This window comes from Mus caroli, chromosome 14 (assembly GCF_900094665.2).
Source record: "Mus caroli chromosome 14, CAROLI_EIJ_v1.1, whole genome shotgun sequence".
In the NCBI taxonomy this organism is placed as follows: domain Eukaryota; kingdom Metazoa; phylum Chordata; class Mammalia; order Rodentia; family Muridae; genus Mus; species Mus caroli.
In genome coordinates, this window is record NC_034583.1 from 50,886,965 (window position 1) to 50,912,854 (window position 25,890).

The 25,890-nt window shown below is 46.0% G+C and overlaps 1 protein-coding gene across 5 annotated transcripts in view; it reads right to left on the reverse strand.

Moving 5' to 3' along the window:
- The window catches only part of Atp8a2 (ATPase phospholipid transporting 8A2), a 527,640-nt gene that overhangs the window by 15,149 nt on the left and 486,601 nt on the right, over nt 1-25,890 (reverse strand). For all 5 annotated transcript variants that reach the window (XM_021182071.2, XM_021182073.2, XM_029469107.1 and 2 more), the window contains one exon: nt 21,848-21,952. In XM_021182071.2, the coding sequence (XP_021037730.1) occupies nt 21,848-21,952 (105 nt within the window). The remainder of the gene's footprint in view (nt 1-21,847; nt 21,953-25,890) is intronic.

Genomic DNA, 25,890 nt, shown 5'->3' on the forward strand with positions numbered 1-25,890 from the left:
TGGAGTTTGGATCCCAGGACCCATATAAAATATGGGTGTGTGGTGGTCTGCTGTAATTCTAACATGCAGAAGAGTGAAGTCAGAGGGTTCTCAGTCCAAACTGGTCAGCTCAACTAGCTCTATCAGCCAGGTCTGGATTTCAGCTGAGAGACTCTGCCTTAATGAATAAGGTGTGGGATGATTAAGGAAGGCTCTCAAGGTCAGCTGTAGGTCTCCACATGTGTGTGCCTGCTCACATGAGCATACATGTGAGCACATACTTACTCCACACAGAGAGACACATGCAAAAAAAAATTATACTAAATACAGAAAGGCATGAACAATTGTTAAAAATCCTTCTGGAAAAGAATATTGCAATGGGGATATCAGTCTTCCTGGTTCGGAGATGTGTGGTATTCCTGTGCTTATCCAGATGCTGTGAGACTGCCATGGGTTTTAGTAAGCACACAGATATGGTGGAATAGAAAAGCAGAATAACCTACAGCAAAAACCCCTCCCCCAAACCCTTCCCATGCAACCACTTTCCCTTCTATTGTATTACGGTTGGGATCAGGTCTGAAGCCTCCCATGCAAGAGGCAAGCTCTCAGCTACAGCGGCACACCTCCGCTCTCCACTGAACTAATGAACAAAAGCAATTCAGTGAAGGGGAGGTCTCAACAAATGGATCTCAAGAAACCATGTACACACAGGCACTAAAACAAAACAACACAAGGAAACTTAAGTCATGAACTGTATCCAAGGTTAACTTAACAGGCACCACAGACCTTAAAGCAAAGTCTAAAAACAGAAAACCCAAAGGGGAAAAAACAGATTGGGGGTCAATACAGAGCACAGAGACTTCTTAACTTGTCACCAAAAGCATAAGCCGTAAGGAAAATGGAAGAGATTCATGGCTTTTCTTCTGAGAGTGGTCTACTATGAGGCTGGAAGGACAGACTTGAGAGTGGAGACAGCACTGTGAACCACATAACTGACACAGAGCCAGTACCTAGACTATATTAGGATGCTTCAGAAATCAATAACCGCAGATAATCCAGCTAGAAAATGATCAAAAGGTAGGAAAGCACTTCTCAGCAGATGGAAGAGTTGGTGGTGCACACAGACACTCAGCATCATTGGGCAGGCAGGGAAATCCACAAGACATCACTCAACACCTATCACAGCGGCCCCAATGATAATAAAATGCCATCAGAGATTGCTCTCAAGAACTGGAAGGGGTCACTGCTTCACCACCACCAGAAATGGAAGACTACCGGTATGGCCCCACTATAAAACAATCTATAATGAAACATTCCACAATCTCGTCACAATATGCTTTAAGATGACGGTGTTTGCATTTGCATAATATCTCAAAACCTGAATCAGATGACTGTGGCTAATGTGCAGCCCAAATGGTCGACTCACAGAATAAAGAGCTGCTTTTCAAAACAGTCAGCTAGGCCAGCAGGGTGCTGCTCTCCATGATACCAGCACTTAAAGGAGAGGCAGGACTGACCTGTAAGTTCAGGTTCTATCTGGTCAACACAGTGGGTTCCAGGTGAGCCAGGGTTCCAGTGTGAGCCCCACCTCAAAAAATTGAGCATCAGTAGACAAAATATTAAAAATTGAACATATGGGGCTGTGGCTCATCAATTAAAAACACTTTTGCAGTGAACCATGACACCAGCACCCGTATCATGGCTGCCAACAGTTCCAGGAAACCTGACACCCTTTCCTGTCCTCTTCTGGTACCAGACACACATGTACTCAGACATGATTCAGATAAAACACTAATAGATATAAAGTAAATAAATCTTAAAAATAAACATGTAGCTACCATAGAAAAGAAAATAATGCTCTCAAAAAAGTCTTGTGAAGAAATCCTTCTAAGTGTTTGATTCTTTCCCATGCCCATATTGAGAAGTGACATGGTCTTTCATGAGTGAATGGTTAAACCAGGTTTCAATATCACGGAATACTACTCCACAATAAAGAGAAAAGGTGTGATATAAGCTGGAAGAATCTTTAGAAAAGTGTGTGTGTGTGTGTGTGTGTGTGTGTGTGTAGGGGCGCGGCAGTCACTACATAAAAGGAATACATGATGTGATTCTATTTATGTGCTCACTACTCTACTCTCGAAGTGACAACTTTGCCGAACTAGAGAACAGCTCACTGGCTGCCTGGGGTCAGTGGGGCAGCAGCAGGTATGATAGAAATGTTCTGATGGTTACCATGTCAATGGCAATTGCCTGGTTGTGATATCGTACTAAGGCTCTGGATGCTGTGGCCACTGGAGGGAAATAGGAAAGGGGACCTGTGATCCCGAATTATCCCTCGATTGCATGGGAATTTCCAAAACTCTCCAAAGGAAAGTAAAATATCCCTGTTTACTTTTTAGGAATCTCCTGTTTCATTCACATGTCTTTCTTAGCATTGAAAAGAAACACTATCTTGCCAATCTTCACTGGGTGGGTGGGACTCTCTCCTCTACCTCCAGCAGACACACCAGAGGGAGAGCTTTGGCCTCTCTGGCAGAGCTGGCAAACAAGAATTTCAGTGACAGCCCCAGCGTATGTGGAAGCCATTGCCTCATTCCATGACCCTAAATGAGGTAGGAGGTAGGAAGGAGCTCTGCAGTTCAGTGGGTGAGCCTCGAGCAGGTTAGGCTGGAGTCATAGGACTGCTAGAAACAGATAAAAAATAATAGGAGGCCCCAGGGAAACGGGGCTATACCACGCTGTAGGGTAAGATAAGGAGGCGTAGGAAGAATGGGACAAGGGACAGTCTAGGTTGTGTACATTTGCTAACAGGGGTAAAAGGCAAAGCAAAGCCCCCAGTGAATCAGGAAGCTAGGCATGAAGACTCAGTTGCAGAGGCTGAGGGTCCTATTACAACTGTGCAGCTATAAACAGGACTATGTACACTGCTTATTTCAAAACCATACAGTCAGACAAAGACCTCTACTTCCTATTAAGCTCTTCCCAACTTGTCCCCTCCCTCTCTCTGCTCCAGTCACACAACTAGTATCCCCCAAGGCCTCTGCATTGGTGTTGTGCTCATTCTATGTTCATCCCACTGAGAAGACCCCCTCCACAGCAGCCTCCCTCTCAGCCTCCTGACCAGCCTCCCTCCACAGCAGCCTCCCTCTCAGCCTCCTGACCAGCCTCCCTCCACAGCAGCCTCCCTCTCAGCCTCCCTCTCAGCCTCCCTCCCAGCAGCCTCCATGGCAGCTCCCACACTTGGCTTTGTTTTCTGGATCTCACTCTTCACCACGAAGCTGGCATTAACTCTTGGATTCTCTGTTGGGAATCAACATGTTCTACATGGCAAGAATTCTGTCTTTTGGTTTTATCTCCAGCACCAGAAAGAGTCCCTGGTTCAATGGGGGTATTTATAGTTGTCTGCTGGGCGGACAGGTGGCCCAGTGCTGGACGCTTTACCAATCATCAGCAAAACCCAGGTCTCCATTCCCAGTACAGATAAAGAAGGCAAGAAAACATTTGGTTGGAGGATCGAGGAGATGAATGGATGAAGGAGTTAATAGGAGTGGACCAATACCCAAAGCAGTGATGACAGAAAAGACAAGGGTACTGGGCTCTCTGTCTACATTGGGAAATTACATCTATCAGTCTCGGTCATCTACAAGACAAAGACAGAGCTGGTCCACTGATGTCCCAAGATGGAGGGGGCCTCTTTATATAAGATGCGATTTCTAGGACCTTGGGATGACCAGGTCCATATCTTTTTACTGCCCTTTCTCAAACCCACATGTACCACTGGAATCCAATTTCCTGCCGAGTGGGATGTTACATGGGTCCAGAGTTTAGTCTTTCCAAGTATGAGCACATCGTCTGTCAGGGATAAAGGAGGGATGGACAGAACTGGAGAGAGATGGTAGTGGTGGTGGGCAGCATATTTAAAAAGGCAAAGATCACCTTTATAGTGTGTGGCTGTCACAGGTAAGGGGCAGGGAGGTGGAGAACACTGGGTGCTAGAAAGAAATGGGGGAGGGGAGAGGCTCAGTGATGGATAGCTGCCCAGTACAGTTTATCTCTAATATTCAGACAATAGTCAAGGGTGCTGATCAGCCTCTGGGCCAGGGCCTGATGGTCTGGGATATGAATCTTCAGAGTACAGAGGACAGCTTCATCATGCCAACACTGGAATTTCATAATGAGATATAATGATAAGTTATAAGACTTACTATATTTTGTCTCTGCCCTCCCCTCCCCCATCGCTTGTCTTTTAGCTGCGTCTTCAGCCCCATTTTACATATAATTGTATGGTTTGCACACATTCACTGAACATAAGAAATGGGCTTCATTATGGCATTTTCTTGCAGGTCTATCACGTCTTTTGATCCTATTCACTTCCCATTACTCTCTCCTTCTCCTCCTCCCCTCTTGCTGTCCCTTCCCCTCCTCCCATCTTGCTGCCCCTCCCCAAATAATTCCACTTCTGCTTCATGTCTTACCATTTTGAAGCCAAATTCTACATATAAGAGAAACTATGGACTTTGTATCTCTGGGTCTGGCTTACCTTGCTCAATTGATCATTAACCGTTCTCCTGCATGACACACATGCTTGCTCTGTATTTATGCCATCTGTATCTATTGATGAACTTAACCAACTCTAGCTTATAATCAATTAAATTCTTTTATGAACTCACCCTTACGTGACAAATGGCTTTGCCTGTTGGGGTTTTGGGTCGAAATCAGGTTTGAGACTGTTGTCTATTTTGACTGTTACACTATTTTAAAACAGCAAACTCCTGAGGTCACTAAACCTGCAAATTAATTGCAGTAAAAACAACTGTGTTCCCCACTCTGAAGTTTCCCTAACGCCCCATCAATGCTCATCTGTGGGGTAAACATCCGACTTTATCAATTCAAATTAGCATTAAGACAAACAGAATAATTCAAAGCTGGCTTAGGACCTGCTGCCTCAACTGCTGAAGTAATTAAAGAAAGATGAGCCTTGCCACTAATTAACCTTCTAAACACTAATTAAAGATAATGAGGGTTCAAGGTGCTTGGCATAGCCTGACCTGCTGGCAGAGTCGGAATAGATTCAGAGAGGGAAAGGACAAAGTGGTTACAGGTGTGCTCTCTGAGTGTCTCCCTGGGGAAATGGCTGCCCAGTTGGGGGGGGGGGTACTTAGTCATTTTTTTGTGCCATCTTCAGCTATATAGTAACTTTGTGGCCAGACTGGGATACATGGAATACTGACTCAAAATACCATAACAACACCCCCACTCCCAAAACTAGTCCACACCAGTCAGGACAACCTCCTTGTGATGCTGCCAGGTGCCAGGAAACAGGCTTTGTACAGCCTTGTGGGCAAAGTGGGAAGATTCGAAGAGGCTGGTAGACTTCTCATGTTGTCTGGCTGGGGATTTTTTTAAAGCCCCTCACACCCAGAGGGTCATTTGGCCTGGGATCTCTGTTATGTGCAACTCAGAGTATATTCCTCTGGCCCAGGAATTACTGCTCCAAACTAATTCTCGATCGCTGGCTTGGGACAGACTCTAAGGAGCCTGGAGGGCAGGGTGCAGTGTGAAGGCACAGGACCCCATCGAAGTCCAAGGATGGGACTTGACTCTTTTTGCCTTCTGACCTTGAGAGATACTTAGTGATTATTATTTTTATAGGGCTGTTTCTGGATGTTTGTTTATCTTCACGGTCAGCTTGGCTGGATTTAGAATCATCTAGAAGACACACCTCTGTGTGTATCAGTGTAGGCATTTCCAGAGAGGTGTATCTGAGGAGGGAAGACCCATCCTGGGCATAGGCAGCACTACTCCATGGGTGAGGGTCCTAGGCTGAATAAAAAGGAGAAAGCCAGCTGGACACCAGCATTTCTCTCTGCCTCCTGGTTGTGGATTCGTGGAACTAGCTGCCACATGTTCCTGCTGCTGCGCCTTCCCAGCTATGGTGGACTGTATTCTCAAGCCTCGAGCCAAAATAAACTCCCCCTTGGTTGCTTTAGTTGGGTATTTTTTTTTTAAATAGCAACAAGAAAAGTGATACAGATGTGACTCATAACAGCTGGCTTTTAAATTGCCATGTTCTCCATTCACATGCTGAGCACACATTACTTGTACTAAATGAGCAGCTACTCCTGTTGGCCTTGAATGACAAGCCATTATTTCACACTATAGCAATGCTTTGGCCTTTAGTGTAGTCAGACAGGGGGCAGCACTCTACAGTCATGTATTTGGCTCTTCTGTGACCTAGGGTAAGACAGTAAATTACCTTTCTCTTTTCTTCCCCAAAAGGCATGAGGTCACTCCAAGAAGACTTTTCTATAATTCAGACTGTCCCAATGAGGGGGAAACTCTCAGATGAAATGTGTTTGTCCTAATATTTTCTGCTTGGGAGAAGACTCCTGGTGGCATGTGACTTTGGTTCTACATGGCCACATTGCAAAGTAGAAGGCCACATTTAGTATTCTCTACTCAAGATTTCTACCTGTAGATATGCCTTATACGCAGAGCTCCCATGACTTACAGAGTAAAGCTTTAACTTTATTCTGTGGACTGGTCCAGCCTTTCCTACTTATCCAGGTTTTCTCTTATTATCTTTCTGGACTCAAAAATGTAGAGCCCAGAAATCTTATCATATGACCTGGGGACATCTACCAAGTCATCCTCTGTAGCTGGAATGTCCCTTCAGCCTCATTACCTGGCAAGAAATTGCTATCCACTCTGGGCTGTCCTAGAATTCTCTCCGTCACTAAGTGTCTTAGTCAGGGTTAATATTGCAACAATGCAACACCATGATCAAAGCAACTTGGGGAGGAAAGAGTTTATTTGGCTCACATTTTCATAGCTCTGTTTACCATCAAAGAAAGTCAGGACAGGGACTCAAACAGGGCAGGGTCCTGGAGGCAGTTGCTGATGCAGACGCCATAAAGGAGTGATACATAGTAGCTTGTTCCTTCTGGCTTGCTCAGCCTACTTTCTTATAGAAGCCAGGACCACCAACCCAGGGATGGCACCATCCATAATGGGCTGGGCCCTCCCCCACTGATTACTCAGTAAGAAAATGCCCTCTCTATAGGCTTGCCTGGACTTATGGAGGCATTTTCTCAACTAAGGATCTTTCCTTTGATGACTCTAGCTTGGGTCACATTTACATAAAACTAGCACAGCATGAGAACACTATTAAAATTGGATTTCTATTCGTGGCCTAGTCATCCATCACCATTACCTCCCTTCTTCACTGCCCAGTTTGATGTCTGACAAACTGTCCGGGTTTGACCCATGGACTTGCATGTATCAGCACCATACAGAGGAGAACAGAGTCTGGGGTATAGCTCAGTCTGTATGCGCTTGGTGACATTTTGCTGGTTTCTACCCCAACATCACAATGAAACAAACCCCAAACCAAACAAAATAGAAAAGGAACAACACTCGTGCTTTAAACGAGCAGCAAGAGTGGAAAGTCCACACATGTTCGTTCTTCATCCCAGTTGACTCCTGAAGATTAGAGGAAACCTGAACAGATGTTGGCCTCTGAGAAGGCCTTCTTCAATTGCATGTGGTCCTCACAGGGACATCTCAGAAAGTATGATGCTACAAACCCAGCAGGTATTTGGGGGCAAACTTTTGTGAGGACTACTGTGTGACTGGGTGACGGTCACACCCGTCACAAAAAAAGCAGTTAAGGGAAAGATTATGGTCTGTCTAGCTGCTTCTGAACACATGCACAAAGGTTCGCAAGATCAAACCGCAAGCACCGCCGTAACTCTGCTGTCACTGTTTCCTACTGAAGCTAACATATAGACGACAGAGGAGATCAAAACAGACTGGCAGGAGGTGCATCTGGCAGCCAGAGCCTGCAGCTACTACTGTCCTGGGCTGGTGTGCATCCAGCAGAGGTATAAGAGGACAAGGATTGGAGAACAGGAAACCTGTGCACTCTGCATGCTGCTGCCATGTTCAAGAAGCAAATACGCAGGACAAAGCAATGGCAGGGACAATGGTGCACACTTGATGAAATGCGGTCCTGTCCTTTAAAAGTTCACAAAAAGGGGAAGGAACAGAAGAAAATCAGAATGGAGTAAGAACTAGGGACCTAGAGTTTACACAGGAGGATGTCTGCCAGCCTTAGCGTGCATTCATTTTTCTCCTGTTAACGTTGTCTGCAGACATTCTGTGCAACAGGGAACAGACAGGTGTCAAATGTCTGAAGGGATGTTTTCATTTCCAAATGCCAAGGAAGCCAAAGGAGACACTCCACACATACACACAAGGGCAGAAGTGCAACCCCACTGGGCTACACGGCAGCTGCATAACTGCTGGTTGCAAGAGCAGAGAGAGTGGCGGGAATGAGCGGCTGTAGTATTTCTCTGGGTTACAAATTGAAAGCATATTGGGACTCTATTGTGACATAGTCTTTGTGTGTCAAAAGTTCCAGAGCACACCTGTAGCTGCCAGTCACAGGACACAATCTTGTCAGGTACCATGGCAACACACACGTCTAACCAGGCCCAGCTTGCCCCTGGCTTCTGAGTCTCCTCTGCACAGTGTGAAATGGAATGTCCACGAATTGAGTACAAGCCAGCGGGCTTTGTCTCCAGCTTGTGACGACTTGACCCATTCTCTAGCCCTTGAAAAGAGTTGTGAGGACGGAGAAAAGATAATAACTTAGCCAAGGAGGCCCATGGTGGCTACACAGAGGGGTTTCAACAGAGGCCTGGGCCCATTTCTTTTTTAAAAGGCAAGTGCTTTCTGAATAGGTGAGGGGAAAAATGGGGGCATGAAAAGCCCGAGTGATAGATCAGTGCTTTAAGAAAACAAGGCAGCTGCCATTGTAGCAATGCCTTGGTAACTAGCTAACATGCCTTCCACTTGCAAACCCTTTGACTGTCTGATGAACGAGCAACAGAAAACAAACGGGAGTGAGAAAGGCCTGAGGCTGCCATGACTGGCTGCCATTTCCAGGAAATTCGATGGGCGCAAGTACAAGTCTTGCTTGGACTACACCCTTTAATCTAAATATCAACATTTAACACTAATGTATGGTCTGAACTACACGTGTAATTAACATGAAGGTAGGCAGGAATGTTTTACTCTCTCTAAAATGAATATTCTTATGAAGTATTTTGAATCTCTTGAGGAATGCCATGCATATGGATTTGGTGACCGAGTTGAAATATGAAGCTAATAGATGCTTTCAGGGTTACATCAGTGTTAGCTGTTCTTTCAACACTAGTTTTTAAATTATAACTTTATATATCTAAAAATATTCAAGCAAAATGAGAACACATGTTTCGTGTAAACCCACATCAAATCGGAACATGTTGAAATGCACACGCAGGTGCTTTCAGGTTAATGTGCCCCTGTAAGGGCACCAAGCCAGAAGACTTTATTCTTGGTCTTACAAATCGGGCACAGATGAGAAGGCTTTAATCATGGGCTGCCTTCTTTCCAAAAAAAAAAAAAAACAAAAAAACAAAACAAAACCAAAAAAACCCAAACATTTCTTACAAAAGTAGCCTTGGTAATTAATCTATTCATTTTCCCCTCAGACAGGGTCTCACCATATAGGCCAGGCTAGCTCCCAACTTGAGTTCCTCTTGCCTCGACCTCTCTGTGGTGAGATTACAGGCTTTAGCCACCATGCCCAGGGAAATGAGATGGTTCTGTTCAGGGCACACACATTGTCCAGCATTTCCTGTCTGCACACATTCACCATTTAGTGCACCATTGACACCATCACTGCTATGTCTGTCTGAGTTCTGGTACTGACCCATGCATTTTGTTACGAGATATAAGTTAGACACAAGAGGAGTACACACACGAGCTTGTCCCCAGTTGTAAAGTGAGCTATGAAAAGACAAAACTGGATATAAATTGGAATACGTCAGGACTTTCCGGTCACCATAGGATTGATTGCCAGAACTCAGCATGCTTCTGCAGAGTCCTGGGAGCTGGAGAGTGCTTGGAATGTCACCATCGCCTTCCAGTGACAGCTGAAGCAAGAGGATTCTCTGGCCCACCTTGCCTATGATTAGGCCATGAGACTCCTCCTTCTGAGATCTTGTCCCATGTCGGGGCACAGGATGCTGCACAGAGAAGCCTTGCAGGGGTCGCCCAGGTTGATTATCATTAGATCAGCCTCATTTCGGTCTAATCACGCGTTGTCATGGTACTATCCATTCTTCACTGACCCTAAGCATGAAGTGTCCCTTCTTCCTAGATCTTTGGCTCATTTCTGAGGGGTCTCGTGCCACACACAACTTTGCTAAACAAATTGGATATGCTGTCCTCTCCTTGGCCTGTGTTTTGCTATAGAGGTGTCGGTTTGTACCTTACAATGAAGAACACTTCCTCCCCTGCTCCACTAAGCTCTACAGCCCTCTCCTCTGCTCAGTCCACCCCTCTGCTCACTTGACTCCCAGCAGCTCCCTCTTCTCTTGCTTCTCACCAAGTTGTTACTCCAGGGCAGCAGGAACTTGCCATTGTCTATTTGGCCACTCTTGCCTGGCACTTCCTCAGTTTTCCATACATGTCTGTTACATGACCCAATAGTGACTGGCCTCATTGTATTAGGGCAACTGGCTGGCCGCACCTACAATGAAGCCAATGTGTTTAGTCATTAGCAACTCCCAATTACCACCACCCGAGGTGTACTGAACGAATCCTAATTGCAGAGGGAAGAGAACAAATGCTGAATGAGCATGTTATCAGTGCCAGTGCTGTACCAGAGGGGAGAGACTTAACTGGGGCTCAGTGTGGAGCTGATGACCAAAGCTCTGGTAAGCAGACATGACTGGGTCAAGGCCTACAGAACAGGATGGCCATGAGAGTTGTTTTTAGAGCCAAGAACAGTTTTGTTTGTTTTCCCTGGGGGAGGGTTGGGATGGCATTTTAAAATTTTCTACTTCTATTAATTAAACATTTGTCTGAAATTCCTATAAATCGACAGCTAAATGCACTGGATCCTATAGTCTATTTCCCAATGGTAACTCTGACATTCTCTAAGTTTTGGTGGAACCACCAGGCCAAAGATGTCATATTCGTCATATTCACTGGTTACTAAGTCAGGCTTTGTTTGGCTTTCCTAGTGCCAGGTGGAAACAGAACTCCCACATCTGTGTCCGAGGCCACACCTGCATACACCCTGTATGGTCTCTTTTCCTCCCACAGTCCAGTGCACCAAAGAGCCCAGAGATTCTCTTACACATTGTACAGATGATGCTAAACTCTAGGATGCCTTGACTAGGGTTTCCCTGATCTACTGTCTCAGAGAGGAGGACCCTGGAAATGTAGACTATTCACTCAGTTTCAGGAGGGCCGCAGTTGGTCACCTGCCTGGAATGTCTTAGCTCAAGACAGCTTAAATAGTTGGCGCTGGGAGGAGAAGGGCCAACTAGAAAAGCAAACAATCCCTCAGGACTTAACAGAGCTTGGCAGAGACCTTAGAGTCTCTGAGGAACCAGTTCCCACCTGGAATGTCACTGTTCACAGTATGCGCCCACCGCCAAAAGCAGCAAGTTTCCTATGGCTGCTCAAATGGCTGAAATAGAACCAACTTATAAGAGGAGGAGGATTCTGGCATCCCTTCAGTACCTGTGAGGGGATTCAGGTCTTCTGTCAGTGCTCTCCAGGGGGTTCAGCAAGCCCGAGCACTGGTTAAGGTTGGTACTAATAGTGTTTAGTAAAAATGATTCTTGAAAGGTAGAGAAAGCGGGCATGAAACGAACCTGAGTGTTCCTGACGCTCAGACCTGAGGCTGGGCTGCAGCGAGCTGCCAGCTGACCCTCAGACCCACCTCACCAGCACACCAGCTCTCCTCTCTGCTCTTACCATGCATTCCCTATGGTCTGTAGTCTCTCTGTGGCAGGGAGCAGCTGAACTTCAGATGGGATGCCTCATCAGCTAGCACATCGTCTTCCCAGCGAACAAGAAGGCTTTGGCTTGCCTCAGTAATCAGTATCAACCAGTGTTTAAACTTGTTTAAAATTATTAAACATTAGCCTATCAAAGGAAAGGCTGTGGGGATTTAACACCCATAAAGTCACAGAGAATTGATTATTTTTCCGTTGACAGGGGCAGCCCAGGGGTTCCCTAAACGCTAATGATGTGTTTTCGTTCCCTGAGTGTTTACTCTCCTCCTCTTTCCTTCCTGTGCCCGGGGACGCAGGTCTCAGCAATCCCCCAGTGGGTAATACAGTCAGGCCTTCTGCAATTTCCTGGACCGTTTACTCCCTTTGTCTCACTGATGCCTTTCCTCACCTGTGTGTGTCGGCCCTGCTAGAGACTGGGCAGCTATGGCCTGCCTGCCAGCCTGGTTCCCTTCTGCCCTTGTTTTTCTAAGAACACTCCCTTTTGTGTCAGCCTCACTGGTGGTTTCCCTTCTTCCAGAATGAATCACATTTATTAATTTCTTTCGCAGACCATACCGGAGCCCATGAAGGCGGTTCTGTCTGGAAGTCATCTGTATCAAGACAGCTGATAGGTCCATTAACTCTTTCCACTCCATTCTGAATTGTTCAATCCTGCCTGCCTTGGGGAGTTTGGGGGTGGTTTCTATGATTGCTTCATGACCCCGCCCCCTGCAACTAGGAACTGAGAAGGCAACAACACAGCCTTCGTTCCATTACTTCAAGTTCTCACACAGCCAGAGCAGGCCTGCCTGCGTTGAGCCTTTCCCTTAGATGTTTCAGGCAGGGAGGCATCCCAGTCTGGCTCCTGAGGCTCCCACAGCCTTCTGAGCACTACAGTGAGAATGAAATTATAAATGGAGGCACTGGAGAGACACTTTACCCTGGCCATGGGCTAAGAACCTGGTCTAAGATGGTCCGTGTTTCCCTCTCTCTTTGGTGGACAATACTGGGCAGAGGGGACGCCTCCCTTCTGAGGTTTGGGTCTCTTGGCCACAGGGCTATCATAATAAGATGGGACTGCAATGCCTAAGTCCCATTAAAAATAACTTCTGCAGCTGGGCAGAGACTTGAGCAGTCTTAATGTGGTCCTTGCCTCCGTTCCAGTATAAACCAGCTGGCCCTGCAAAGGGCAGTGAGGGCCAAGGCCATCTGGAAAGTCTATTTACAAAGCAAGTATGTTATTGGCACTGAGGAACAATCACCAACAATTAGATGTGACCAGAGACCGTGGCATCGTACCATTCATATTTAACAACAGCACTGTGCACACTGTAAGAGGTGCCAGAGCACAGGCTATGCTTTTTGGAGATAACCCTGGAGTGTGTAAGTCCAAACAGTGCTGATGTCTATAATCTGCTTTGTAGGATTCGGCAACCTGAAATCTAGGGCCAAACAGGGCTAAATACAGTAACTCTGGTAAAACCTTGGGACTTGTTGGATCTGTGATTCGGGTCCATGGGGGCCCTCTGTTATAGACGCTCTGCTTTTACACGTTTTAACATTTGAGTGATTTCTTTTTCTTTTTTCTTTTTGAAAAACAGGGTCTTTCTAAGTTCCCTAAGTGCCTGGCCACCACCTCCGGAGTTCAAGCTCTCTTCTCTCCTCTCAGTCTCTGAACTTCAGTGTTAACAGGTGCGTCTGACAATGACCACCACCATAACCACAGCAGAATGTGTTAATGTAAGGGAAGCCCAAGCTGCCATGATCACAGTAGAGAAAGACCAAACCTATGTGTAATGTCCATGAGCATTTGTTCCCAAGGCTTTGTGTGGGACAAATGGCAGGGGCTGGTGGGGACACTGTATTTCAGGTGAGCACCAGGAGAGTTTGGAGTGTTAGGGAACAGCTTGTGTGGGCTCAGCTTCTTCTGTGTAAGAGGAGCTCCTGGAGGCAGTGACCCAAAGGAAAACTGTCACTGGATGCAACCTTCTCACAAACCTTTGTCTGTGCACTGGGGGGTGTGGCTCGGTGGCATCTCACCTGCCTAGCATGTGTGCAGCTCTGGGGTTATTAGCACCACATAAAACAACACCTCATTCTGGATGCCTCCACTATGGTATGCCTGGGCTTCAGCTACACTGACCCAAAAGGAAACAGAGTTCCCGCTGTGTCCATGCCCTTTGCTAAGGAAAACCCCACAGCCTTTGAAAAGAGCCAGTTAAGGGTGGCCAGAAGAGATGGATTATCTTCTAGGGCAGAGGATGAAGTGAGAGCTTGTACTCTCTGAATATCTACATATGCTGTGGGTTTTTTCTATTTCATCCTCAAAACGGATTCATGAGTGGAAAAGGGGACGTTCAGAGAACTTAATAACCCGTTAGCCAAGGCTGCACAGCTAAATGAGTGGCAGGGCCCGGAGCCTCATTCCGTCCTGTCTGTCTCGAAACTGCTCTCCTTGCTCTGCTTCATGACACAGTCGTGGAAAAAATGCAGCTGGAAGGCAAATCAATCTCACCCAGGTGCTGGAGGCAGACACTTGCCACCTGGCGTGGAGAGGTTCGCTGAAATGATGCCATAATTTCCTACCCTTTTGGCCAATAAAAAACTAATAGTCATTTTAGGAAAAAATGTGGATGGGGTAGGGGAGGAAATAAAGAGAAGATGGAGGTATATGATGCCAATAGCCATAACTCTGAGAAAATACACTCCCCCCCAACCCCCCAAGCTGATGTAAAGCCAATACTGAAAACCCCGACATGGATGTTGATGTCTCACAGGAAAGGCTCCATTCCACCACCACAAGGCAGACATGCCAAGACCAAACAGTTGAACCATTATTGTGGCTTTATTTACTTATTTGTTTGGGGTGTTAGGGTTGGAGCTCAGGGACCCTCATGAGAGTCAAGAGCCCTACCCCTGAGCCACACCCCAACCCTTAAATACTCATTTAAAGATGCAAGAATTCCTGTTTGATGGTCACAATGTAGGAGGTGTTTGAGTTGAAATTTTGGGACGATTTGGTTGTATTGGGAATTTTTTTTTATATATGTAAAAGTAGCATTGGGAGAGAGTATGCTACCTTACCTGGTGACTTTGTAAATCCTGGGTAGGCTGCAGGTGCTGGCCCCTCTCCTTTAGCAGAGAGCACTGTGCTAAGGTTCCTTTGTCTTGGGCAGTATCTGTTCTGCGCTTCCCACCCCCCTCCACCAGTGGGGCTTGTCAACATATATCCAGGTTGTCCTTGGGGCTGGAAGGGAGAGCACAGGCTTTGCAGCACCCTACTGGGATCAGATTCCCTCCTGAGGTCACTCTATGAAGAGTCCCCAGAGTCCCGCATCAATGTTCTCAGAGAACACAAAACCAGAGGGAGACACTTGATCGCTGGCAGAAGACTCAAGGCCAGACAGGCTGCTATCTTTTCTCAAGCCCAGCCAGCCTCAGGTCAGGGAAAGCACTTACATGAAAGAGAATCTGAGTTTTCCTGGGAAGCCAGAGGCAGCAACCAGAACTGCTTGTCCTTGAAACTGGAGACAGTCACCATGGCCACCTGCCCTCTTCCTCTCCCCCCTCCTCCAACCAACTGTGATGAACAGAGAGAAGGATCTCTAATGAAACAAGAGTCTCCTTGTTGTTCATCAGACTAAGACAGTGCCACTTCGACACCCTCTCCTCCGTTAGTCAGCCGATTTCTTGCCATATGGAAAACAACATCGCAGAACTCACTCTATCCTCTCTATCCTACACCAAGGAAGAGAAAAATGCTAGAGGACAGTTTGTCTGTTACCATACATACTGGTTCTGGACATTTGTTTGTTACTCTCTAAAAAGTAAGTAGTCATAGTAGATTTTCTTCTACCAGAAAAAAAAATCTTGAGTTAGACTCTAGACTAAAGAATGGAAAGTATTAAATTTTTGAAGGAGTTCTTTCCTTTGGGTCATTCTTTTTTTTGGGGGGGGGGGGCGTTTCGAGACAGGGTTTCTCTGTATGGCCCTGGCTGTCCTGGAACTCACTCTGCAGACCAGGCTGGCCTTCTACTTGCTGCATTTGAAGATCCATGCTCCTAACCTAGAGTGAGTTGCATGATTTTGCTTGATTGCATGTGTGCACATCTAGATGAACACGTGTTCCTGTGTGTGCTTGCCACACATAAGGTCAGCCTTTCCTTTTCTTTTTTGTCCAATGTGTCATTATGGGATTGCTCACCAGAGATGGTGTGGGGACCCACTGTCTTCAAAAGGGTCCCATCCTTTGTTTTCCTCCCTTCTAATTGTCCCAGGTTTGCTGCGGGCCATCTGCCCACTAGATAATAGAGGCATGCTGTTCTCTTCAGGATGCAGATTCGCCCACTTGACCTCCTGCGAGCTGCCTCATCCCTGCTCTTTGATGACTTTGGTTTGCTTCTTTCACATCTGCTTGGATTTCTGGACACCTCTGTGCTGGGAGGGTCCAGTAGAGAATGGGTAGAGGGTTGAACTCAGCCTTCCTTCTGGGGATCTTCTAGAGTCTAGAATCTAGACTCTGGTTAAGGCTGATCACATCACCCTTCCATCTCCATTCCTTCATTCCTTCTTCCCACCCATTTGACTGTCAGTTCGCCTAACCCATGCCACACGTGCGTATGTGTGCATGTGCATGTGCATGTGCATGTGCATGTGTGTGTTATTGGCTCATAAAGGAAGTTCCATAAATATTAGTTGACTGAAGACCTGGATGTACAAAAGTCCAACTCAGTGAGGTGGCAGAGAGGAAATGAAGGTAACCTGGTGTCTGGTTTGGTGGCTCATCTCAGAGGTGGCCACAGAGACAGAAACAAGGATGCTGCATTTTCCAAGGAAAACCCATTTCTCTTACAGGTTAAGGATAGGGGAGTTGGAGAGATGGCTCAGTACCCACCCACATCAATCTGCTGACAGCCAAGTGTAGCTCCAAGCTCCAGGTGATCTGACACCCTCACCTGGAATCTGTAGAAACCTAAATTTGTGGACTTACGTGCATGCAAGCTGAGACACACACACACACACACACACACACACACATTATTTAAAAATAACAAAAACATTTTTTTGTTGTTTTGTTTTTCGAGGCAGGGTTTCTCTGTATAGCCCTGGCTGTCCTAGAACTCACTCTGCAGACCAGGCTGGCCTCGAACTCAGAAATCCACCTGCCTCTGCCTACTGAGTGCAGGGATTAAAGGTTCATGCTGTTGAGGTTAGTCTTTTGCTGTGTGTGTAATGTTAAGTATGGGCCCCAAGGCCTGGTTGCCCCAGAGATGAGAGAGTCAGAATAAAGTGATGCTATGTGACCTTGCCCCCAAGTTATTTCTGACTGGTAAATAAAGATGCCAACAGGTAATAGCTGGGCAGAAGAGACATAGTAGGGGGGGAGGTTTAGGGTTACTGGGCATGGGTGGGGGTGGTCAAAGGAGAAGCATGAAGGAGGAAGAAAAGGTCACCATGGATTAGGAGTCAAGAAACCATGGCCTTGAGGGTTGGCCAATTGGAGTTAACAGTAGCCCAGATGAAACATAGTAATAACTCAATTATCAACAGGAGAGGAGATTCTAAAAGCATAGAGGGTAGGTGTCTGCTCTGCTTGTGGGCTGCTCAAGCTTACTATAAATAAAAAGGCTGTGTGTGTCTTTTATCTGGTTTGAGATTAAAAATGTTTACAACAGTGTGCTACCCAGGAGATGTTTACAAATTATATTCACGGGCTAGAAAGAGGGTTCAGCAGTAAGAGCACTGGCTGCTCTTCCAGAGGACCCAGGTTCAATTCTCAGCACTTACATGGCAGCTCACATCTGTCTCTAACTCCAGTTCCAGTGGATCCAACACACATGTAGGTAAAACATCAATGCACATAAAATACAAATAAATAAATAAATAAATAAATACTTAAAAAAAAACTCTTATATTCATGAGGCTCAGGGAGGGAGTTCAGGGGTAGAGGCTTGCCTTGTGTGCCCAAGACTCTGGTTGGTCCTCACTGCCACAGAAAGGTGGCTGCAGTGTATAATGTGGTGGTGCATGTCCATCATCCTACCACTAGACAGACAGGAAGATACACTTTAAAGGTGAGATTTTTTTAAGACAAGAAAAGTCTTGGAGAAGTGTGAAGGGAAAGGGTCCAAACTCTCTCATCAGCAAGGAAGCAAGAATTCCAGGAGTTGGTTAACAACTACTGAAGGTGTCTCTCTTCCCCACAGCAAAGCTGCAATTTTCTAGGAATCTTACCAGAAACACAATTTACAGGGGAAGAATATGTACTGCTCCCCTTGTTCAGCCTTAGTGGCTGCTGGTTTTACTTTAACAGATTATACATCAATCCAAGGCACCCATGACTGCCTTATAACTGATCTTATCAAGAGAGTAAGGAGTATGTGTGTCCTAAAACTCTTGAAATGGAATCAGAGCCCCCCAAATGGCATATATGAATAATTCTTTTTGTTTTTTGTTTGTTTGTTTGTTTGTTTGTTTGTTTCGAGACAGAGTTTCTCTGTGTAGCCCTGGCTGTCCTGGAACTCACTCTTCAGACCAGGCTGGCCTCAAACTCAGAAATCTGCCTGCCTCTGCCTCCTGAGTGCTGGGACTAAAGGTGTGTGACACCAACGCCTGGCATGAATAATTCTAAGATACTTAATTGCATGACTCTGTTGAGGAGGCCATACCTAAACTTGGGTATGCTTTAATCTCCCACTTTCCCTTGAGCAGCAGGGAACCTGCTCATGGGGATGATTTTCTGAGTGTCTCTCTCCTAATCATCATGCCTGAGCCTATATTAAAATATTTTCAATAAAAACCTCCAACTCTTCTTTATACTGGCTCAGCCTGAGATTCTTTTCAGAGTGGAAGCTACAAATCTAGGACTAGCCCGAGTCAAGGTCCCTTAGTTTAAGGGGAACTCCTCTGGCTGCTGAGGATGATGTCACGAAGCTGTGTTTCTGCCCCCCACTCCACTCCCCACCCCTGCGGACAAATCCAAGGGCTTTGTGTAGCTCAGAGGTGGAGCAAGCCCCTGAATTCAGTTCCTAGCACAGCACAGATGACAGAACAAATGGAAACAAAAAGCTCCCCATCTTTCTATGAAGAGAGACTCCTGTGGTCTTTCCAGGCTAACATTCCACAGCCCATCATACTGTGACTCTGTGGCCAAACTCACAGCTGATACTTGGATACTTTGCACCCTCCTAATGGCTCAGTCTGTCTATGTCATCTCATAAACCGTCCTCCTCCCCTCAAAGCATTAGCTGTCTACAACAGATGAAGAGACGGTGTTACTGCATTCCCAGATTGCCCAAGGGCGCGTGGTTAAGGGCTCAGCCAGAGTTCACACAGACTCCAGATCAGGGAAAGTGCTTGCCCTGCAAATTAGAGGTAGGGGAAAGACTGCCTGGTATGCGTTCACTGCTACTGTCCTCCCAGGTCCTTTATACCCTAAGCTTTTCCCCAGACCACCTTCAGCATGAAAGCCTTTTAGGATGGCCCCAGCCAGATGGTCCTTTGATGGTCCGGGCTGCCAAGTCCTAGCTGCATGAAGAACTTTACAGGCCACGTGAAGCCTCCGCCCAGAAAGCACAAACATATATCATAGTATATGGAATGCTCTCCTCTGGCATGTCTCAGTAGAACTGAAAACTGTGCTTTGAGATTCTCATTATTACTTAGAAATTATTTATGTTTGTTTAGCAATCTCATGGAGGCTTGAGAATTTGTGATCTATAAGAGGGCCCAAATTCTTTTTAGGATAACAAACTTGTATTTATCACACTTTTGTGCATTTTATCTTTGTGAATATCTCTCAATTTCAATTTTCCTGAGTTCCCCAATCCAACTTTTGCAGCCCATGAATATGACTTTTTCAGGTCACAAAGAATACGGTAGGCCACAGGAAATCTAACAGGTGCTAAGCACTGTGTCGAAACTGTCTGACATATTAAAGAATCTACCATCTAGTCACAATGTTCAATTTATCTGTTTTTTTTTCCAATGTTGGGATGAAGTCCAGGGTCTTGGGCACACTAGGCAAGCCCCTCACCACCGAGCTTCAGCTCCATTCTCAGTTTGAAGCTTATGAAAAACAGTCATTTTTTGTTGTTGGCTTATCAATACCAACACAATGCTTAATGCACTCACATATTAAAATATAAGCTATAAGAGCTGGAGAGGTAGCTCAGTGGCTAAGAGCACTTATTGTTCTTATATAGGACCAGGGATCCGTTCCCAGTACCCACACGATGGATTATGACTGGTACCAAGAGATCCATAAACCTTTCTAACTTTATGGGGCACTAGGCACACACATGGTACACATATGAATATGCAAGCAAACATACATAAACATAAAATAAATCTAAAATATTTCTAAGCAAGCCATAAACAAAAACAAAACTCCAACCATGTGCTCTGAAACCTTTCCTAAATAACCTATATATAAATAAAATATATGAGATGATATTTATAACGCCTTTAAAATGCTTGATTCTCTCTCTCTCTCTCTCTCTCTCTCTCTCTCTCTCTGTGTGTGTGTGTGTGTGTGTGTGTGTGTGTGTAAGCCAGAGGAGAACCTTGGCTGTCATTCCTCCTACCTTATTTTTTGGAGACTGGTTTCTAACTGGGACCCGGGGCCAATTATTCTCGAGCAGCTGGCCAGGGAGCTTCAGTATCTCTCTCTCCCCAGTGCTGGAGTAAAGAACTCACTGTGCATTAGACCGTTTTCTTTCATGAAGGTCCAGTGATTAGGCTTCTAATCCATCATCTTACCCAGAAATTTCTCCAGCTCTGGGCTTGCAAGCGCTGTTTTGCCTGGCATTTTACATGCTTGGTGTTGAACTCAGGTCCCTGGATTTGCCCTGTGAGAACTTTATGGACTGAGCTACAGCTACAGCCCCAAATCTCCTTCCTTAAAAACCAAGTGTCTTTGATTCCATGGCTGTAACAGATAGTTCAGAGAAATACAATATACAACAGAGTAGAAACTTCTAGAAGCACCCTACCTCTAGGTCTTTGTTTCATTAAACATTAGCTACAGACTACCTTCCAGGAACTTAGGAAAAGAGTGCTCAGATTTTTCTAGATGTTCCACAGTACAAACACAGAGGTCTTTCTGCACTGTAGACGATCCTCTCTGGGAGCCATGGCCTTTTGTAACATAGAGATTTCTGACAAATTTACCCTGATTGGGTGAACTCATGGGAGGGAGACACGCTCCTCCCAGTCACCTGTTGAGTGTAGGGCAGAGCAGCTACGGGCTTGGTGACAAAGGAGTCGAGGCAGCAGTTTCTGCATCAAGAGTGTCCTCATCCTTTCTCAGATCTACCGAGTCATGGTAATTCATCCAAAAATAATCCTATTTCAAGGGGCTGGAGAGATGGCTAAGCAGCTAAGAGCACTGGCTGTTCTTCCAGAGGACTCTGGCTCAATTCTCAGTACCCAGGCAGTGACTCACAACCGTCTGTAACTCCAGACCTAGGAGATTTGACACCTTTTTCTTTTCTATGTGGGTACTGCACACGTGTGATACACAGATATACATTACATGCAGGCAAAAACATGCGTACACATAAAATATAGATAAAGGGGGAACAACCCTCAGGTCTACTGAAGTACACTGTAATGTACTTCCACAGACAGCTAAAGCTCTCCATTGTTACCCATATACTTGTTTACACGCTCAGCTTTGGGTAACACCGTTGGGCCTGAAACCAAAAGGCCCAGCTCTTGCATCCTCTTTAAATCCCTGTTCCTCCCCTTTAAAAAAATACTGCTGTGCTGTTGGTTATTCACAAGACTGTTTTGTCCACATCCCAAGCCCAACAAAACCAGTACTATTACCTGGGGACAGGCCCAGTGACCCAGAAACTCAGATTCTCGTGGCTGCTGAGGAGATGCAATTTGAAGCTCACCATGACTGCATTCTTAGCATGTAATCAGAATGCCTGAAACTGAGCCTACCCATGCTCCCCTTGAAAACTAGCCAAGGAGGAGAAATACGAGACTGAAGGGGACAGGAGAGCACGCTGGGGGCAGCCCACCTCTTTCCGTTACTGTCTCGAAGCATCGCCTTGCCCATCACTCGGGACTTGGTCTCCAGCTCCTGCACCTCCTCCAGCAGAGTCTTTTTGCAGGTGTGCTTGGCCCTAGAGCAGGAGGGACAGACAGAGGGAAGACGAAGACCGGTAAGTGGCTCTGACACAGTTGTGAAGACTGTCAATCATTCTCCTAGGTGCCCTGGGGACATGCTGAGCATGTCACTGGAGCTTCACCTCCCCAGCCCGAAGCATCCTGAGAACCAGAGATGAGACCTTTACTGTGACCTGCAGGTGCCCCCTAAAGCCTTGGGAACCAGGAAGCTTTGACCAAGGACAACAGGAGCCCCAAAGCTCAGGAAGTTGGTCCGACGCACTCTCCCTGCAGGATATGAAGCACAGGACACATTTGAAACCGTTCCCTTTGCACGGGTGCCGGTTCCTTGTTTGCTGAGGTTAGCAGTTCTTGTCTCCCTGTTTACCGTGAAAAGAGCCAGTGCCTCCGCAGAGATGGGATTTAGGACAGCAGAGTTCCTGTTCTCAGTGCGAAGGAAACCTTAGTCTGAGGTTTGGAGTCAATATGTATTTGGTACAGCCTCCCCATCCTCCTCTGGCCGTGACTTACTCAGGAAATCCAGCGCTGGTTTCCTGCCACAGTGGGAACCTGGCCTGGATGCTTGGTTCCTCTTGGATAGTGGAGGAATTACCCACTCCCTTTTCCTGGCTAAACTAAATCCCTCGCAATGGCCAAATAATCTGCCAATCTCAGGTTCCTCTAAAATCGAAGCTAAACCATGGCCTGTCGAGTACATATATTCAACTCCTGTGCTGTGCCCCACAGCTATACGCAGTTTGCCGTAACTGAAAGCTACATTGTCCTCCCCAGAGGCAGTATGTTCTAAAGAGCTGCTTTTCTGATTTCAGGACCTTTTATCTGTTTTTCCTTTTGCTAGGCTGGGGACTGAGCCCAGGCATAGTACATGTTAGACAAACACTCTGCTACTGAATTACCCTTCCAACAACCCCAGCTTAATAATTAACTCCCCCCTCAATATATTCTATTTCCTCATTAAGTATATCTTGTATCTATGCATTAATTTTTTTTTAATATTTGAAACTAAAGTACACAAAGCTAAACTTGATCCTGGGATTGGAAATTTATAGGTGAAGAACATGCAAGCAACGACAAAATGTTAAAGCAGGCAAGGTGAAGGGAGAGGTATCCTGCACAGAGAAAGGCATGAGAAGCAAAAGTGGGCAAGTAACACTGGCTATCCTCCTTATGAATGACTTCGCAAGGGCTTTGTGGTCGTGGAGTATGTTTGAGGAGCCTGCTCAGCACCCAGCTGCAGACTGACTAGTAGTAGGCACTGAGTGGGACTGCTCAGAAGTGAATATGGGGACCTGGCACAGTTTGGAGATGGGGGTTTGCTCCCCCCTGCAGCCCCTCCGCCCATTAGGACCAGGGGCCTCACTCAGATAAAGCAGGGTCACCCGGCACTTCACCTTAATCTGTGATGGAGTTCTAGCAGGAAGACGTTGGAGATGTGCCTGCCATCCTTCCCCACAGAGTAAACAAGTCCAAGCCACACATGCTTTAACACATAATACCTTAATTACTTCAAAGGCAGTTCTGAGGCCCAGTATTGATAAAATACCAAGTTCAAAGAGGAGACTGTGGAATTTTAAGTTAAACAATAAATGAGAAAACGGCCAACATTGGCAGGAGAGAGGAAGGACCTTAAAATATTAATGTCTGATATTGCTGAATGTTCCCGGTCCCATACAAGATACGGGCTGCGTTGGTGGTAAACTAAGTGGTGTGCCTCACCCTGCTCAATGTCACTTCACATGCTTCCCCACAGCGACCGGATAGTCCTTGACCCACCCTCCCCCTCCTTCTGCACAGGACTGTGCTAGCCCTATTGCTGTCTTCTGGGCCAGGAGAGACAAAGACTGCTGGGTTTGAGCTAGGGAGAAGAGACATGGAGTGTCCATGGGGTGTCTCCATAGGGTAATGGGCCCTGAAGCCTAGAGCAGAAAGCAAAGCAGCATGCAGATAAACTGGCCTCAGGAGGGCAATGGCTCGCTCCCTTCCACAAACCAGAAAGTGTGTTTTCTCTGAGGATGCAACTAAGTCAGGTTGGCTTCTGTAAGCCAGCCTGAGAAACCGGTCACTGTTGAAAACCCTGGGTTGTGAGGCTGGGGAGGCCTGGGCTACTCTTTCTGCATGCAGTACTTGAAATTTAAGGCCATTTCCTCAAGATCCATGGTCTACGAAGGGCTGAAGTAGAAAAGGAATTTTAAATCTCCCTGTAGCGATGTGTGTTGTGATTTCACACTGACTGGTTATCAAGGAAAACCTAGAACCATTTGCACTGGTGGGTAGTCAGGTCTCACTGAGGGTTAAAGTTTGAGCCATAACTCTGAAGTCAGGTGATCTGTGTCTTGTCTCCTGTGGCCTGGCTTCCTTTATCTTATGCGCCATTCAAGACAACAGGTGACTGACTGCAGAGGAATAGTGGGGACATCTGGTGACGGACAGGCGAGTCATTGTGAGCTCTCTGAGACAGGTAATGGTGGCTCTGGCCTACTTAGGAACATTAGTTGTACAAAGCAGCAGGTTTCAATATGAGATGTTCACACATCCATCTGATTTTTTTTTTTTTTATCATTTTCAGCCCTCCACCCCGCTACCTTCTCTCGTCCGCCTTCCCGCTGGTCCCAGTCCTTCTTTGCTTTCCCCAGGCACTTTAAAAAGAAACAGCATGAACTTTTCATCCATTTGTTTCTAAAAACCTATTTTCTGAGCTCCCTCTTTTGCATGCAAGGACAGCAAGCTAAGCGGAAACATCGAATTCTAAGTGTGGATGAAAATAAAAAATGCTCTGTGCTTTGAGAGAAACTGGTTTGGTTATAATTTAAAAAAAAAAGGCAATCCAAGGCCCACTTGTACACAGAAATTATTGCTATTTAACTTTATTGCTATTTAACTATCTATCGGGAATTATAATGAAATAAGGTCTGGAACAACGGATCGTATTGTGTGAGGCCTGGTAAGAGTCAGGACAGTTTGATAAAAGGAAGCGTGTTCCTCTGCTCGGTGGCCTTGAGCTTTTATATCATTTATAGAGTGACAGTAACCAACTTTTGGAGGCAGAGTCATACCTGGCAGCTTACTTAAGCGCGCTGTCACAGGTGACCGTCTTGGGAGAGTGTAGGCTAACGGATATTAAAATAGTTCTGGACAATTTACACTCCATGCTTCTAACAAGACTTCTCATTAGCCAGAGATCATATATAACCAATTATGTTAATAAATGATAGGGTCATTCGAGCCCTCATAACTTCCGAGGAATAATATAGGGCAGGCTTTTGATGGTGCTCCAAATCTGAGTTAAGATGGTCAAAAAACGGATCTTCATCCAGAAAGCTGTCAAACTTTGTGGGAAAGTGAATGGCCTCACTCGGTTTCTCTCTGTTTACTATTAATAGCCCAGGTCCTGGAATGGAAATAAAGGACGGGGCAAGAAAGCAAGAGGTGCCTAGAAGAGAGGCACTCCCTGTCTTAGGTGTGCATAGGTGTTCACTTGGAAGCCAAGGCCTCCTCTGTGATAAAGTTTCCAAAGACAGGACAACCAGCCCTGGAGTGGCAGGCCCTGCGGTACCAGCATTCACAAAGCAGAGGCAAGAGAATCTCATTATCAATGCCAGCTTAGGCTATACAGAAAGATCCTATCTCAAAAAAAACAAAAAACAAAAAACAAAAAAAACCAAGGGCTACAGTGTAGCTCAATAGGAAAAGATTTGCTAGTGCAGTTTGCTAGTGCAGTTATTGTGTTAGATTCCTAGAACTGCAGAAAGAAAAATGGAAGAGAGAGAGAGAGAGAGAGAGAGAGAGAGAGAGAGAGAGAGANGAGAGAGAGAGAGAGAGAGAGAGAGAGAGAGAGAGAGAGAGAGAGAAAGAGAGAGAGAGAGAGAGAGAGAACAGAAATCAGTGGATAGAAGTGCAGCGGTTCTCAACCTTCCTAATGCTGCAACCCTTTAAT